A 16,067-nucleotide genomic window follows, 5' to 3' on the forward strand; every position below is an offset into this window, starting at 1 on the left:
TTATTTTGATCAGAGAAAACTTTTTTTTTATAGATATTTGTGTTTATTCTACGAAAATAAAACGGCAATCTATATAAGATAGGAGATGAAATCTCATACTAAAAAATCAGAGCTCTATAGACTGATATGTTTACCATCAGGGAGTGAGGGAGAAATCATCCACAATTAAAAGTTCACCTAAACCTAAAATAGGGGGGATAGGTGTAGGTTGAAATTCTGCCCTAGACATAGATATGTGTAATATAATTTCAGGCAAATTTTTACAGACAATTAGTCAAGTTATACAGTATTTGGTAGCCATGAAATCACCTGATATCAGACAAAAGCACTTCAATTTTCAGGAATGTCATAGTAGCGAAAAATATTTTTTGTATAGCAATTGTAATATTATTCATACATTCGCTTAGGAAATACAGCATGAATGGAACAAAATTCTTAGCTCTTCACACTCGGATACATACATATATATATATATATTATATATATATATATATATATAAATATTTATATATATATATTAAACCTGAATAAAAAGTTAAGCCTGCGTGCTAAGATTAAAACATTAACATTTAATGTTTTAAAAATGATTAAGATTTAAAAAACGGAACATATATATAAGATAAGATTTATTGAAAAATTCATGTCATTAATAGAACAACATAATACAACTACATACAAATCTCAAGAACAAAATAAAACTTTAGATAATACAAACAAAAAAAGCAAAAAGAACAACAAAACAACGAAAAAGATGCACACTAAGGTCCAACTTTTTCACCAACAAACACTACCCATAAGAAAATTCAAATCCTAAAAATCATAACAAGCTATCTCCTCAAACATGATTCCCTATGTTTAATCCCTTACCGAAGAAACTTACACAACTGTTTAATAGCAGATGTATTTCTCTCAGCCATCCACTCAATTAACCAGTATTCACTCCCAAACACTCGTCCAAAACATTCATTCCGCAACTCAGACAGCTCTTCACACTCGGATACAAAATGAAATAAATTCTCATTCATATATCCATGCATTAGGCAAAAATAAGGGCCAACCGCCAGCCTAAACTTTCCCAAAAATTTCCTTCACTCACCTAAATCCAAACTATACCCTCTTACCAACAAGAAATTCTTCAATTTCTCTCTATTCAACCCAAATTTAAAATAAACCTCCTCCCCACAACAGTCTTTGGCTTGGGAGTAAAACCTCAAAGACCACTTCTTGCCACTCTTGGATTTTATGGTCATTTAGGGTTCGCTGGACTTCCTTCCATACTGACACGGTTTCACCCATAGAGTTTTTTCCTTCAGTCCAAATCTCCGAAAGACCACAAAGGTCCAGTATTTTCTTCACCTGATTCGGCCATGAATCTCGTCTACCGTCTTTCAAGCTCTCCAAATAAGCTGACTAAAGAAGCCGAACTCTAGGTAAAAAAAAGCCCTAAGTCTCCTTTCAGTACCACTGAACTAAATGAATCCTTCAAGCCTAAAATTCTCTTAAAATATCTTAGCTGAACTACTTCTAGCTTAGCTGCTTTAGAAAAACCCCAAACCTCAGAGCCCAAATGTAGACTAGAAGCTACTTTTGTCTGGAAAACTTTTTTCTGGATCCTCATGTCATCTAGCTGATTTAAATTACTTCTCAAAAGCATATCTATTAGCCTATTACCTCTTAAATTACAATCTTCTACATGCCTAGACATCCCCCTTAATGCACTAAACTTAACACACAAATAAACAAATTTCTTCTTTAATGTCTAACACCTTTCCTCCAAATTAAAATGATCCTCTGAATCAACATCTCCTTTACTCCTAAATACGAATACTAATGATTTCTTAGCGTTCAAATCTAAATCCTTCTTTTCTAAATAATTTTTATTATATCTAATTGCTTCTGAAGATTACCTCTGCTATCCGCCACTAGAGCTATGTCATCCGCGAATAACATGAATGATAGCCTAAACCAATCCAAAGATACACAAGGGGCTCATAAACCCTCATTATTTTTCATAAACCTATCTAAATCATTAAAAAACAAGGAGAAAAGCTTAGGAGATAAAGTACATCCTTGTTTCAAACCCACATGAGACGTATCCAGCCAAGAAAAATCTCCCACAACCTTCACAACAAATTTCACCCTCCAATATATATCTGCTATTATTACTACAAAGCAAGACGGCAAGCCTATTTCTAACAGACTTTCAATTAAAAACCTCCTATTTACCGAATCAAAAGCACTTTTCAGGTCTAAAAAGACTACGAATAGCCGACCATTTTTTCCTTTAGAGTATTTCCTTCTCAATACATCCAAGGTAAAAATATGGTCAACAGTGCTGAATATCGATCTCAATCCCGCTCGTATCGGGCTAAGTACTTCCTCCTTATCTAACCAGTCTCTTAGCCTAAATTCCAGAACCTTACAAAACGATTTACTTACCACATTCCCCATAAAGATAGACCTAAAGTTTTCATGTAACTTCCTGTTACCTTTTTTAAAAGGAGGCACTGCTACAGAATGTCCAATGAGCGAGGCCAACAAGCTTTCTCTACTATAAACGAGAAATTTGCAGCCATATATATATATGTTCCGATTTTTAAAGACAAAACAAGCTTCAGAGGGGAGAGTAAACACTTGAAGGAAAAACAAAAGGTGGATATTACAAGTACCATACGGAATACAAAAAAAAGACAAATATACTAAACATGGCGATATTTTGAAGGGATTTATGGCTAGAAGCCTTTTTGTGCTTGCCATAAAAGTATCCATAGTCCTACTGAGGGGTCACCAAACAAAACAACAAATCAGGCAATTGCACACCGACCAACAATTTTTCCGGAGGAATTTAAATTTTAAAAATGTGGAAAGAAGTTTCACATGGAAGTTTCACAAAGAAAAAATTACCTAAAACAGAAAAACAACAAAATAAACAGGAGAATTAAACTTTTTTTTAGAATTACTGACAAAATAATAAAATTGCAAGATACACCAATAGCCCTGTTCAGGACCCTCAAATCAACAAAGTGGATCTGGTTAATATAAGCAGAGCTAACTCCACTGCTAGTAACAACTCAATGCAGCGCCAAACCTCCCAGGTCCATCACAGCTGCGCACGCTCCTTCTCCTTTCCAATCTATTCAAAATCTCACTCATTACCCATGAAGGCTCTATTTTCTTAAAATGTGTATTTTAATGATCCATCCCCACTCTATTGGGAAGAGTTCTGTTTTTGTCTGGCCCAAGAAGCACGCTCAAAAAACATACCCTTCATTAAATATAGATATTTAGTATTTTCATCTACTGTAAGCTCTACGTCCACATTTTGAACATTAATTTAAACTTATTTTAAGACAGTAAATATCTTGTTTGAACATTGCTTAAACATTTGAATCATGTCGAAACTCACCTTCATGTCTCTAGTTGTCTGTCTGTGTAGTTTGTGCACCAATTTGCATGCTTGTTCTTGTTTAAGAAGTTCGCCTTTATCCAAAGCTGACGACACATCTTGAAATCTTGACATCATACTTCTAAAAACAAGCAAAGATTAATATATATTCAATTAATATATATAGGCTAGATATCATCAATTAATGTTCTTAATTGTGTTAGTTGATATTATCAGTTTAAACAGTAAAAAACAATTCAATTTAGATAAACAATGAATAAGATCAACAATTAACATTAGTATTACTTGATGATATTCTTAGTGGTATTAATTTCTTTCTGTAAACTGTAAACATTAGCGTACATGTATAAACAATACAATTACAATACAATTCAATACACAATAGAATTGCAGACAAAGCCCATTAATTCATCATGTCGTTACTACTACTACTACTATCAACTCACCGCAACAATTTTAATGTTTAGGTCATAATTTAATGCTTTTTAAAACATTGTATATGTTTAAAAAGGAAAACAATTTCTTTTATTTTCATATGATCTATCACTCGGATAATTCTTGTACAAACACCTTCTCCTGTCTATTAAACATAAAGCTTTTACACTAGTATTACTAGCTACAGTCTTAACTTTCTTCCCTAAGACACCATCAGAAACTTCATAAATTGTTTTTCTAAAATTATTCAAACCATCTTCCATAATGTCAAATTTTAAACTCTTTAAGTTTAGTATTCAACTGTTCTTGGAAAGTTTATCTCACATTCTCATCCTGAGGTCTACCAACATCATAACTATCCAGGAGGGAGTTATCCTTCCAAAATTTTAGCTTTAAATTAACCCTAGACACTATTAGATAGTGTATACACTAGTATCTTGTATTGATCCTGCCTGTCTTCCGTTTACTATAACATAATCAATATGGATCGACCTACAAAACAAAGTGACAGAGACAGCAATTGCAGGGGGAGGGGAATCAGCACCTCTGGATTTTGAAGAATACTTCTTATTTCCATTTCATATCTATTCTGTATTTGATCATGGTTAACTGGTCGTTTTTTCCGACCATCATAACCACCTGTGCCCCATCAATGGTCGGTAAGTATCGCCCTGTACCAATTGGTTGAAGTTTTTTTTTTTCAAAAGCCATGTATGATCCCATAAAAAATTAAAAGAACAGAAAAAAATCAGTATATTCGGGGGCTGCCGTTCCTAAGCCTTTTTTGTTTTCAGTTGAATTAACCAGATTTTTTAAAATTAGTTTCTGACTATTTCTCAAACCATTTTAGGATCCCCTTCCCTGCCTCACATATTGTTCCTCAAAAATTACCCCGGAAACTTCCCCCTTAAAGTTCTCCCGGTCAGAAATTTCTGCCTCCCCTTCCAGAAGAAAATCATCCCCTTCCCGACAGATTTTTGTAGTTTCCAATAACAATTACTATATGTGAATGATATAGACAAATTGCATTGCTTGCAATCAGAGGCGGATCCAGGATTTGTTTTAGGGGGATGGGCACAAGAAAGGTTGATCCGATAAACTTGCGTTAGGAGCAAGTTTATTTACCGAACTCTGGGGTTATTTATTTAACTTAAAAGACTTTAGAATCATTGCGGAGTGGAGGGGGCGCCCCCTCCACCCTGGATCCGCCAGGGGGGGAACCGTTTCCCCAACGACTGTGGAGGGATATGTCATTACCAAGTAGTTCTATACGATCAACTGAAAAAAGTGAGCATGCCGGTGCGATCTTTCTTCTGCCATAATGTATAAAATTTCCCCTGGTCGTAGATAGGAATTGGAACCTCTAAGGTAGAGTTCTCTGATATGCTGAATCTGACGTTGTTCGTTAAGGTCGCTTGACTTCTTGGGACAGTTTTCACTTTTTTTCGAAAATCTGAAAAAATCTAGAGCCCTTGTCTAGAGCTCTGATATGCTTAATACGCTTATGTACTTATACATTTTAGTTTTATAGTTCAGTATTTATTTCATGCATCTGTAGCTTATATGCTTCTAAATTTTATTTACCAATAGTCTAACCCAAGAATTGATGCTTGTGCAAGGTATTTTACAGAATTTAAAAATATAATATTGACAAACTCCCAAATTGAGTCATAATCCACGCTATAAATGTTCATTGACATAAAAAACAGATGTGTCAGATAAAAGGACAAGCACACATTTGAGATGAATAGAAGCACAACATATATCTTAACATATTTACGTCAAAAAAAAGAAAATAAATTCATCACAATTATCAAATAAACATATATCATAAAAACATACCAAAAGTATAATAACGGAACTTAAAAAAAACGACCATCAAAAATAAGAACTAAATTTTAATAACAGTACGTAAGCATTACTGAAAATACAAAAAAAATGATTCATGTGAGTATTTTCTTATTACTGGTTATTCTTTTGTATTGTAAGGCTAACTTAGGATAATATTCTTTCATTTTTAATATATTTTCAAATTATATCCCCCTCCCCAAAAAAAAAAGAAAACAAAAAAACACACACACACACATAACTCACGCTGGTAAAAAAATGTTAATTAAATTTCAGTAACTGAGTAAGAGAGATAGGTGAGGCTCTTCCGATGAAATATAACTACTTTAGACTCTTTAATTGCGGACTTATTAAAATTTAACTGTCGTAAAGAGATTTTCGTATTTTAATTGTATTACCTTTCTCTCTCCATGTGAGTCTTCTCGTCGTTCTGGATCTCTTTTCACGTATATGGCATTTCTAGATAATAAAAATCTTTGTTCTATTTTTTTTTCAAATATTTTTAAATACAAACAATATAAATAAAATTGTCATTGAACAAAACATTCAGTATTAGATAACCATTCAACTCCACTGTTTAACTCAACCACAATTCAACACAACTCCGATTAAAGTCAACCATCGTTAAATTTAGTCCCTATGCACTTCAGCCTCCTTGAACTCCACTCATCTAACGCGAGTCCATTTAATGCAACCAACATTCAACTCAAATTCAATTCAATTCAACTCCTGTAACACGCTAGGTTTAGTAGAGGTTCAAACTGAGGTTGTTGGTCATACCAAAAGGAGCATGCTGATTCAATAAATTTATTACTATAATAGATTCCTTATTTTGCGCTCTGTCCCAGTACTGGGCATTGTCAGAAGAGCTACCGTGACCTGTTGAAAGAGCATAAAATAATAAATCTAATTTTAAAACTTTTATTTTATAAGTATATTTCCTTTAGGTAGGGTCAACCACATCCCATGCGCCGGATTGGAGTGAGTTGAATGGGACCTGAAATAAACAGGGGCTGCCATGCATAAGATTATATTGAATGACGGTTGGATTGAACAAGGATTTAATTGCAGAGGGGTCGAGTTTAACGGGGCTTAGGTTAATATAGAGTTGAGCTAAATGGGCTGATTTGATCGGGACGAGTTATAATAACATAGTATTAGGTGTTAATAATATATTGGAATAAAATAAAAAACTATCCATTATATCACCATTGATATAATTTTTATAATGATTCGACAAAAGGAAAAAAAAACTTTTTTAATGAAATTCAGCAGGTTTACAGAATAATATACTCAAATTTGAGATCCTCAAGATTTATGATAATGAGCCTATCCCTTGTCCAGTTCTGCAAACAGCCCCCCACCTAGTAAAAAAAGAAAATTTAGACCTATAACTTCACTTTTGATAGTTTCACACACCCTCCCAAAAGCCCTTTGACAAAAATTTCTGACAAGAATATACTCACTGAACAAATTCAGCAGGCAGAAGTTCTTGAACATCCTTCAAAACTGTCCAAAGCACATTTATGTCCAATTTTACAGGCAGTATTTTATAAAATAATTTTGGATCACTAGACACGGCATCATCCAGCCTCGTTTCATAATCAACAATAAAAAAAGCTTCAAGACTTTCTGCATGACGCTCAATCAAAGTTTGTTTCTCCTCAGCTTCGCCATTTGTAAGCTGGAAATTTTTCAGTGAAATTGTGACCCTGGAACGAAAATTATCACCTTCAAAAATTTAAAAAAAATTATATATTTCTTCGAATGTAGCTTATTTTACAGAATTGTCATAAACAGCTTTCTATATACGCTTAAATTAGAGTTAGAAGTTTGAAAAGCAGAGTAGCTTGCAATAATAGGTGCATAATCAACTTGATCCATTACAAAACGCTTTTTTGGGTAGGGGGAGCTTTGGCTGTGCTCTCTTACAAAACAGTTGTCACTTGGTTTGGAACCTCCCTCTCCCAAGATTTTAGAACCGATAATTTTACTTGAAAAACTACAGGTGTTCAGATGATACGTGCCCTGATTAGAATTTAAGATTTTCCTGAACGTCATTAAACTATCCATGCATCAATGCTTTCACGATTAATTTTTGGTCCAAAGACAAAGTGACATCTGGCTTAGCTTCATTCTTTTCAGAGCCAATTCAAGTTTCAACGCGGTAGCCGGTGCACAAATGGTTAATCAGCAGTTGCAAATGCATAGGTTGCTGCACGTGCTTCTGGTTTTTAATTAGCTCTAGGAAGAAGTGACGTAAAATTCGCTTTGACTTCTCTAATCCTCATCACTTTTCTGAAAAGGGGACTCCATGTTTTTGAAAAGGATAGCTATTCACTAGACCAGGATATTATTTGCTCAAGTTATAATAGTCCCATAAATAGTCCTTATTCCATTAATGGTGGTCCTGTTGTCCATAAACGCAGATTATCAGCACCACCATTAAAAATTATATTTGGACCTAGGTGAAATGCCCTGTCTCTTGAAATTTCAATGTTCTTCTCATATATTGTCTATAATAAATAAAAAATTTAATTCAAAAGAATCAAAAGCTGGTTTTTTTTTAACTAACAGAAAGTTTGATAATTGCAGGTCTATATCCCTTGGTAAAGAGCTATAGCAAAAGTTGATCGCATATTATACCTAAGAAACCTTATCAGCAGCTCTAGCCACCACATTAATTGTTTACTGCTCGCCAAGTATCTCCTCAACTGTCAACAACCTATGCTTCAATTGTTTCCAAGGAATTTGTTTCCGACCGTTTCCACCATACCAGCCTTTGAAATACTTTATAGCTTTATAATATTCCGCATTTTATACATCTTAAATAAAAAAATAAATATTATTAAATGTAATTCCCAACCAACAAAAAAAAAAAAAATTATAAAAAAAAAATAAAAATTTATAATTAACAAAATAATAACAAAGAAAAAAAAAAAAATGAGAAAAAATTAACGAAAAAACATTTAAAAAACTAAAAAAAATATTAATTAAAAAAAAAAAAATATTTATAATATATTTATTTTATTATCTTTATTTATTATTTCATTTTAAATTATAAAATAGTTTAATAATTTATAAATTTTAATAAAATTTTAAATTAGATGAAAAATAAAAAAATAAACTAAAAAAAAACGAATCATAAAGATTTTCAAATAATTTTTATTATTTGTAATTGAAGGAGTAAATAAGATATAAACTATAATATTGATGTTTGTACTTATTAAACCTTAACAGTCGTAAACATCTTCTCTGTTTTCTTTTTCTTATTTTTAACTGTACCTCTTTGTTGTTTCTTCTATTTAGTGCACTTTTTTTTAATACTCTTTTCCTTTCTAATTAAAAACTCTATTCTGAACTATTCAAATCCACTGTTTAACTCAACAACTAGACAACACCAATCAAAATCAAGACAAACCACGGTTAACTCAGTCACTATGCACTTGAATCTCCTTGAGTTCAACACTCATCTAACTCGATCCCATTTAAATTGCTGTGGTATCATGTCTGGAAGATGTTCACAAGAACTGATAAATCAAAAATCTGTTCCACCTTATTTCGTTTCGGTAAACAAGTCCCATTTTACACTTATTGACTAGCTATCCAGCCATGAATAGTAAATAAAGACTTAGAGAAAAACATACACACATAAACACAATGGAACACCATACCCACACAGACACCGTCACACTTTGTTTATACTCTTGTTTTGATGATAATTCACTTTCTTATCTTTCTTCTTCTCTCGTGTTTTATAAATAATTATTATAACAAACGATTGATTTGATAGTGGACTGTTCGCTATCTCTATTTTTTTTCCTGCAAGCCCTACTCTTTTAGTATTATAGTATGCGGGTATTCATGTAAACAAATAAATATTGAGCTGACAGAAGGACAACCGAACTTCCAGAGTTACGCTCTTGCTCAACAAGTGCACATTTAGCCAGATTACTAAACATATCTTTAGTGGGACGAAATATTCACATAATGCAGTACCTAAAGAGGAAAAGAGAACCTGACGAGTTTTCATTCAGAAGCTCTTATATTCAGTTTTATAGCTACGAGCCAGATCATATTTATAGCTCTGGGAAGCTGAAGCATCAGACAAATTTGAATGTTTCCATAACAAAAAGTCATCCCATAAGACGAGGTGACACTTGGATACATGAAAAGGGGAGAAAAATATTTATAGTATTATAAATAAAGTTACAAGCAAGAAGAGCCAATTGCAAAAATCGGGAGGGGGGCTTGCATTTTCAATCCTACTTTAGAGTATCTTTGCTATACTATCACAGTAAGTGATATAGGCGATAGATGTAAGCAACATATTTTAGAACCATTTTCATAGATAATACCTTTTGGAATTTGGTTTTTGGGCGTCCATCTGCGGCCACACAAAAAGTCATCGTTCCTGAGGGGCAAGAAGTGGTCATAAGAAAGGATTTAAACAAAACCTAGGCTTCTTAGAAGGGGGATAAAGAATACAGTTTTGAAAATATTTGATTGAATTATTAGCCTGTACAAATCTTTGTTGGATTAAAGGTGCTTGGTAATATTTTTTTTCTAAATAATAAATTTAATTTTTTTTTTTTTTTTTCAATACCAAAAAAAAGTTAAAATTAGGATAATTAAAAATATTTTAAAGTGAAAAAAAATATAAAAGTTTTTATACGTGGTACCACAATGAGTGGTTAGTAATAGTATATAGCTGGATATAGTAATACAGGATCATTCCCAGCATTTCTGTCAAAACGAGAGGGGGCTAAGAAGAAGGTTTTTTTAGTCATTCAAAATAAAAATGTGTCATTTAGTTTTAAACCTAGTAGCCCCCCCGCCCCCGCCGCTGGCTGACGGTTAACAACAATGGTTAGGTAAGCGGAGTGGGTTGTAATAAAAAAAAAAATAAAAAATTAAAAATTTATATAAAAAAAATTATTTTTTATTTATTAATTTTAAAAAGAAAATGAAAAACTTCTAAAATTAAAATGTATTTTATCATTTTTATTTTTTTATAAAAACTAATGCCATTTTACCGACTCTATATCAACTAAAATAAAATGAATTGTAAGAACTGATTAGCATTAAAAAATCGAGTAGGTTATTTATGATATTTTTACTTTATAGCTTTTACCTGAAGTGAGTGAGTAACCTATAACATTTTTCTACTACTGTACCTGATTTGACTACAGAAAATACTGCATATATGGTTAGTTTTATGGATTTTGATTATTACTAGATTTCTCTTTGTTTTTTGGGTTTTCTGTTTTTTTTTTTTTTTTTTTTTTTTTTTTTTACAAGCTAGATACTCAAGCTTGTTTTATTTCTGATCTTGCATTTCCACCAGTCTTAGACCTGTCGTTGAAAAAATATTTGTAGTTTTTTATGTAATAATTGGTCAATTTTCCTTTGGATTTTTTAATAGTGTATTATGGTTGATAATTTCTTAAAAAAGGGTGTCAAGGAGGGACCCTCCTTAATAATTTTATGAAAATCATTTTTAAAATTTACATCCTTCTAAAACCAAGCCAAGTTACAAATTCTAATTATCACCAAACAATTTAATAATAAACAGTATGCGTTCCTCTTATTGATAATTTATTATCCAGTCGGTGAATTAATTTAGGTTTTGGTTGTTCTCTCATTATTAATTTTAAGTTAAAAAAAAATCGAATCTATAATTTGTGGATCAAATTTTCTAATAGAAAAATACTTATATACAATTCTAAACATTCACGCAGTTAAAAATTCCTTCAAAAATTTGGAAAGGAAATTTTTAACATAGGCTTGTTAATTAATTATGTTATGAATATTTACAAAGAAAAACATATTAGAATAAGCATCTCTTAGTTAGATAATAGTTATAGATTTATCTAAATTTTATATATATAACTACAAAAAAGACCTGATTTTATTTTGGTTCAAGATGGTTAGTAGATAAGGACGATCTTTGGCAATCTGTCATCCTTTATCTGCAGAGACTGCCCTAGCCATCTCAAATCTTTCTTTCATTATAATTCAGGAAAGCTGGATTGAAACTTGAAACTATAATCCTAGAATCTTGTTGATAGTTTCATTATACTGCTTCATAAGTGAAAGTATGATTAAGAGGGAAATATGACAATAGTCTTTGTTAAGCAATTAAAAAAAAAACAAAAGCGTACAGGCAGTTATTTTGAGGACAGGTGACATGGAATGTTTTTCTCCACTCAAAAAATGTATAAAGATTTTTATTTATTTTTTTTGATATTTATAAAAAATTTTTAAATTAAAAAAACAGAAATTTAAGTTTAATATATTATAACAGTCATAAAAAGCTTTATAGCATTGAATAATTTTTTAACTTTGACTATTTAAATTAACAAGGTTATCAAAACAAACCAAATTTTACCAGCCTTCCCTGGATCCATCTTAAAAAGCCGTAATTGAAAACCAAGTTTTCTAAAATTTTTCTTTTAGTTGTTCGAAAATGATAAAATTCTTCGGGCAGTGCCGTATTTTTTTAGTGTTGCCACGTCAAACCCTGAAAATGAACAACCAAACAAATCAGTTAAATTTGACAGCACTCTTCAACCTTGAAATTCAAACATGAGCAACCTGCTTACTCCTAAAGACAACTACACCTTCACAGGAAAGCTTATGAAACGAAGAGATGACATGAAATAATAAATTAAAAATAAAATTAAAAAAAGGTGAGGAAACGAAGACTTTGTCAGCCAGAGTCAAAACATGAAGACAAGGAACAATAAAATATTTTGACAAGTACATCCGCCATGTCGTCCTCAGTACTAAACAAAAAAGAAAAAATCAATAAAAAAAACAACAAAAAAAAATCTAACCTTTCGTAGTTTCGTAGGTTAAATCTAAAATGGCAAAAAAAGAATAGACACTGAATAGAAGCCAGGCAGGAATCAATGAAAAAAGGATTTACCAATATCATTGAGCCAGAATTATTTGCCTTTCAATAGTTTTAGCTTGCATACAATTTCGGTTTTTATTATATATTCACACAGGTTCTCTTAAATTAGACTGTGTTAAAATATTGATTTAGTCTTTTAATATTAAATTGTTATAAATTATGTTTAAGGAAATATCTCCATTGTATATATTTATATAAAAATTTCTTTTTATATAATTTTTTATATCAATTGAATACTTTAAATATTTCGTTATTTAAATTACATTAGATATAAAAGGTGCCTCCTAAAAAAAAAACCATATGTGTAGTATTTTCAAATATATTAAGGGCCAAATCGGAATCAAAGATGTAAATTTTATTTTTAAATATCAGGGCAATATCTATTGAATTTTGAGCTCACCCACACGGTCAACGAGGTGTTGCCGGGCCATAACAATGTACAACCTCACAAATGAACCCGTGACTATTTATACAACACTAACAATGACATGGTCTGTTTTATTTTTTTTTTTATTTTAAATAATTACCATTTTTATGTTCAGTTTTTAAATAAACAGAAAGATTATGTTTATTTAAAATTTTTAAAAGTCTATCGATCAGTTTTGAGATTTGTCGTAGTGTTGCAAATTTTTTATTAATTTCCTCAATAACTGACTCAAGGGGGACGGTCTACATATTTTCATTGTTTAAAAAATTTCAATTAGTCACTGAAATTTTAAAATAAAATTGACAACTTTGAATCCGGCCTGGTCCTGCATATATTTGAAAATCTTACACATCTGTTTTTTTTTATGTTTTATGTACTAGTTACACCCAATTGTGAGTTAAGTCATGTACCGTTGTGTGCTGAGAAGCTAAAAAAAATAATCAAATTTATACACCGACTCTCACAACCTTATTTTAGCTTATCATCTCTACCAGTAAGACGCCTTGTACAATTAGTCAGACCAAACATAAGGGAACGCTACCATCGTTTTAATCACCCTTAGGACCGAAACCATACCACTCTACAGGCAAGTTCAACTATCATTACAGTATTTCCACAAAATCTACTTTACTAGAGAATCTACACTTTTTAGGTGTCGTGTCTACGGCCACAAAACATAACCATAGAAGATCTGACAAAGTACAAAAAAAAATCAAATGATGGTCAACTCTTTACTTAAACACGGATGTCGGTCATTTCAGATTCAGTAGTCATCATAGAGTCAAGCTCTATAGCGAAGTTTTTAATTTAATTAACCCAATAAAGTAAAAAAAAAAGGATAAAAATAAGATTAAAATGTGATAGCGACTGAATGATAAATATTACCTCACGGTATGTAAAAACTTGATACACCCTACAAAAGAAGTGCTATATAAATCACAAGAACCACTAACCGCTCGCAAATAAAAATCATAATTTTTAATGATTTCCAACCACTAAAAACTATGATTGAGATACTTTTATTTTTATTTTGTAAGACATGTATACTCCTATAGTGATATTAACTAACTGAACTGTCTCATGTCTCTGAAAAAAAACACAAAATCTTAGCACTAACATCAAATAGAGACTTGTAGAGATCTGCAAAAAAAAAAAAGTATAATCTTAGAACATAACCAATCATTTAGGGACAATAGTAAAGGCCGTACCAAGGGGGGGGGGGCATGTAATGGCCAAAATGGGAGAAACCCCAAGAATGACCTCGGGGCCGAAACCGGATGCATCTGATTTATGTATAATGCAGATATATCATATAAATAAAAAAGTATCAAAACGTGAGACGGTTTATTTGTTTTAAACTGGCCTTTTATTAGCTTTTCGAACTGTCACCAATTTAAGATCCCCTATCAATTTTTACCAAAACTGCTTCAGAAGTTCCTTGTGGTGCTGGAAACATTTTCTAATGGGTCCTTTGTCTTTGAGACTGTAAGGCCTCGCTAAGACTCACAAAATAATTTTTATCGTATCGTATCCCATTAAAATGCGTCACAACAGAACAAAATTCTTCCCCATCTATTCTGAAGAACAGCGTTCTAGCGAACATTGGGGTTATGTTAAAGAAAGCAGAGATATGTCTCCAGCAGGCCTATAAACACAAAGTTACCTCCTTAACTTTTCCGTTTTTTACCACACAGGCCCATTCCGGGTAGTCACGATGGAGCAACTCCCCCCCCTCCGCCGCATCTTTTGTTAAGTACTTTTTCAAGGTTTTAGGTTTAAAAGTACCTTTGTGCTCCTTTTGATATTTATTACTAAGGCCACGTGGGCCAAAATAAAGAGGAGGGTCGGTTACATCCGTCCCTATATTCCTAATCAATATTTCTGTAATTAATCATACCCTGTTATACTATTGTAATGAGGTCGGTCTTGCTTATGTGGTTTTTCTTCTGTAGTTTGTTTCATGAAAATATTTCTGTTCTTTTGATTCCGAATTACAAACAATTGATACAATATATAGCACCAGGTATAACTAATTCGACGGTCGTTTGCAAGTGGAAGATTTCATTGAAAGAGTTCAGTTTGTATTGTTGTTACCTCGTTTAAATATTAGTGGATGGTAACCCTACTTGTTTGAAAGATGTAGAGTATATTCTTTTAGTTGTTATGATTAAGAAATGATGTAACATATTTCCTAAAATGAGAATGGCATAGTTGAATATAGTTTTTGGCATATATAATCAATAAGTTATTAAAATAGTAACCTATTAAACTATCCTATTTATTTTATTGACCACCAATCATCAGGTTTATAGTTTCTGAAGAGTGGAATGAAATTCAGGAGGAATCTCAGAGGTGGATGACTCAACAAATATACATGTACCTAAGTGTAGACTGATCAGCAAACCATTTTATATAGATCAGTAATATAAACCAATACAACCTAGTTTTCGTACAACCAGAACAAACTTAGTTTACTATCAGTTCAAAACCTTTCTCTCATTCCTCTTAATCTTTCTCGCCATAGAAAGTGGGATAAGACCAAACTTTTATTTTACAGCTTATTATTTGATATACGGTCAGTTAAACGCATACCCAAAACAATGTATAAACAACTCCTCTAAAGAAAATGAATTCTTTCTTAAAATCCTGACAAATTCTATTTAGATCATTTTACCCGCTTTCTCGCTGTGGTATATCTTTTACTCTCATATATCTTCATTCTTCACTTTCATTTCTGATTCGTTCTACCCTTGATGTCGCATGTATTGTAACCGCATATTTCTTTGAACTTCACTTTTGTTTTGAATTTTTTTTTATTCTTGATGACGATTATCTTCGAACCAGATATTATTTTTTTCTTCGCTTTTGTTTTCGACTCGTTGTAATTTCCCCTGACACAAGTATTCTGAGTCGATATTTCTTTGTTCTTTATTTTCGTTTATCCTTACTTTATACTTTTTTTTCAATATAATTTAAATTATATGATGGGATGGGTCAGACTCGGTCAGATCGTATTGGTCTTATCACGTTAA

At 31.9% G+C, this 16,067-nt stretch overlaps 1 protein-coding gene across 1 annotated transcript in view; it reads right to left on the reverse strand.

The window, feature by feature from the left end:
• Positions 1-12,099, reverse strand: part of LOC148942036 (ubiquitin carboxyl-terminal hydrolase 2-like) — a 51,742-nt gene extending 39,643 nt beyond the window's left edge. The window contains exons 1-3 of the mRNA XM_089103214.1: positions 12,071-12,099; positions 7,156-7,401; positions 3,407-3,527 (exon numbers count right to left, since the gene is read on the reverse strand). Coding sequence (XP_088959340.1) covers positions 3,407-3,527; positions 7,156-7,401; positions 12,071-12,099 — 396 coding nt within the window. The remainder of the gene's footprint in view (positions 1-3,406; positions 3,528-7,155; positions 7,402-12,070) is intronic.
• Between the last annotated feature and the right edge of the window lie 3,968 nt (positions 12,100-16,067).

This window comes from Artemia sp. Qi Xiang Cuo, chromosome 17 (genome assembly GCF_049724085.1).
Source record: "Artemia sp. Qi Xiang Cuo chromosome 17, ASM4972408v1, whole genome shotgun sequence".
Lineage (NCBI taxonomy): Eukaryota > Metazoa > Arthropoda > Branchiopoda > Anostraca > Artemiidae > Artemia > Artemia sp. Qi Xiang Cuo.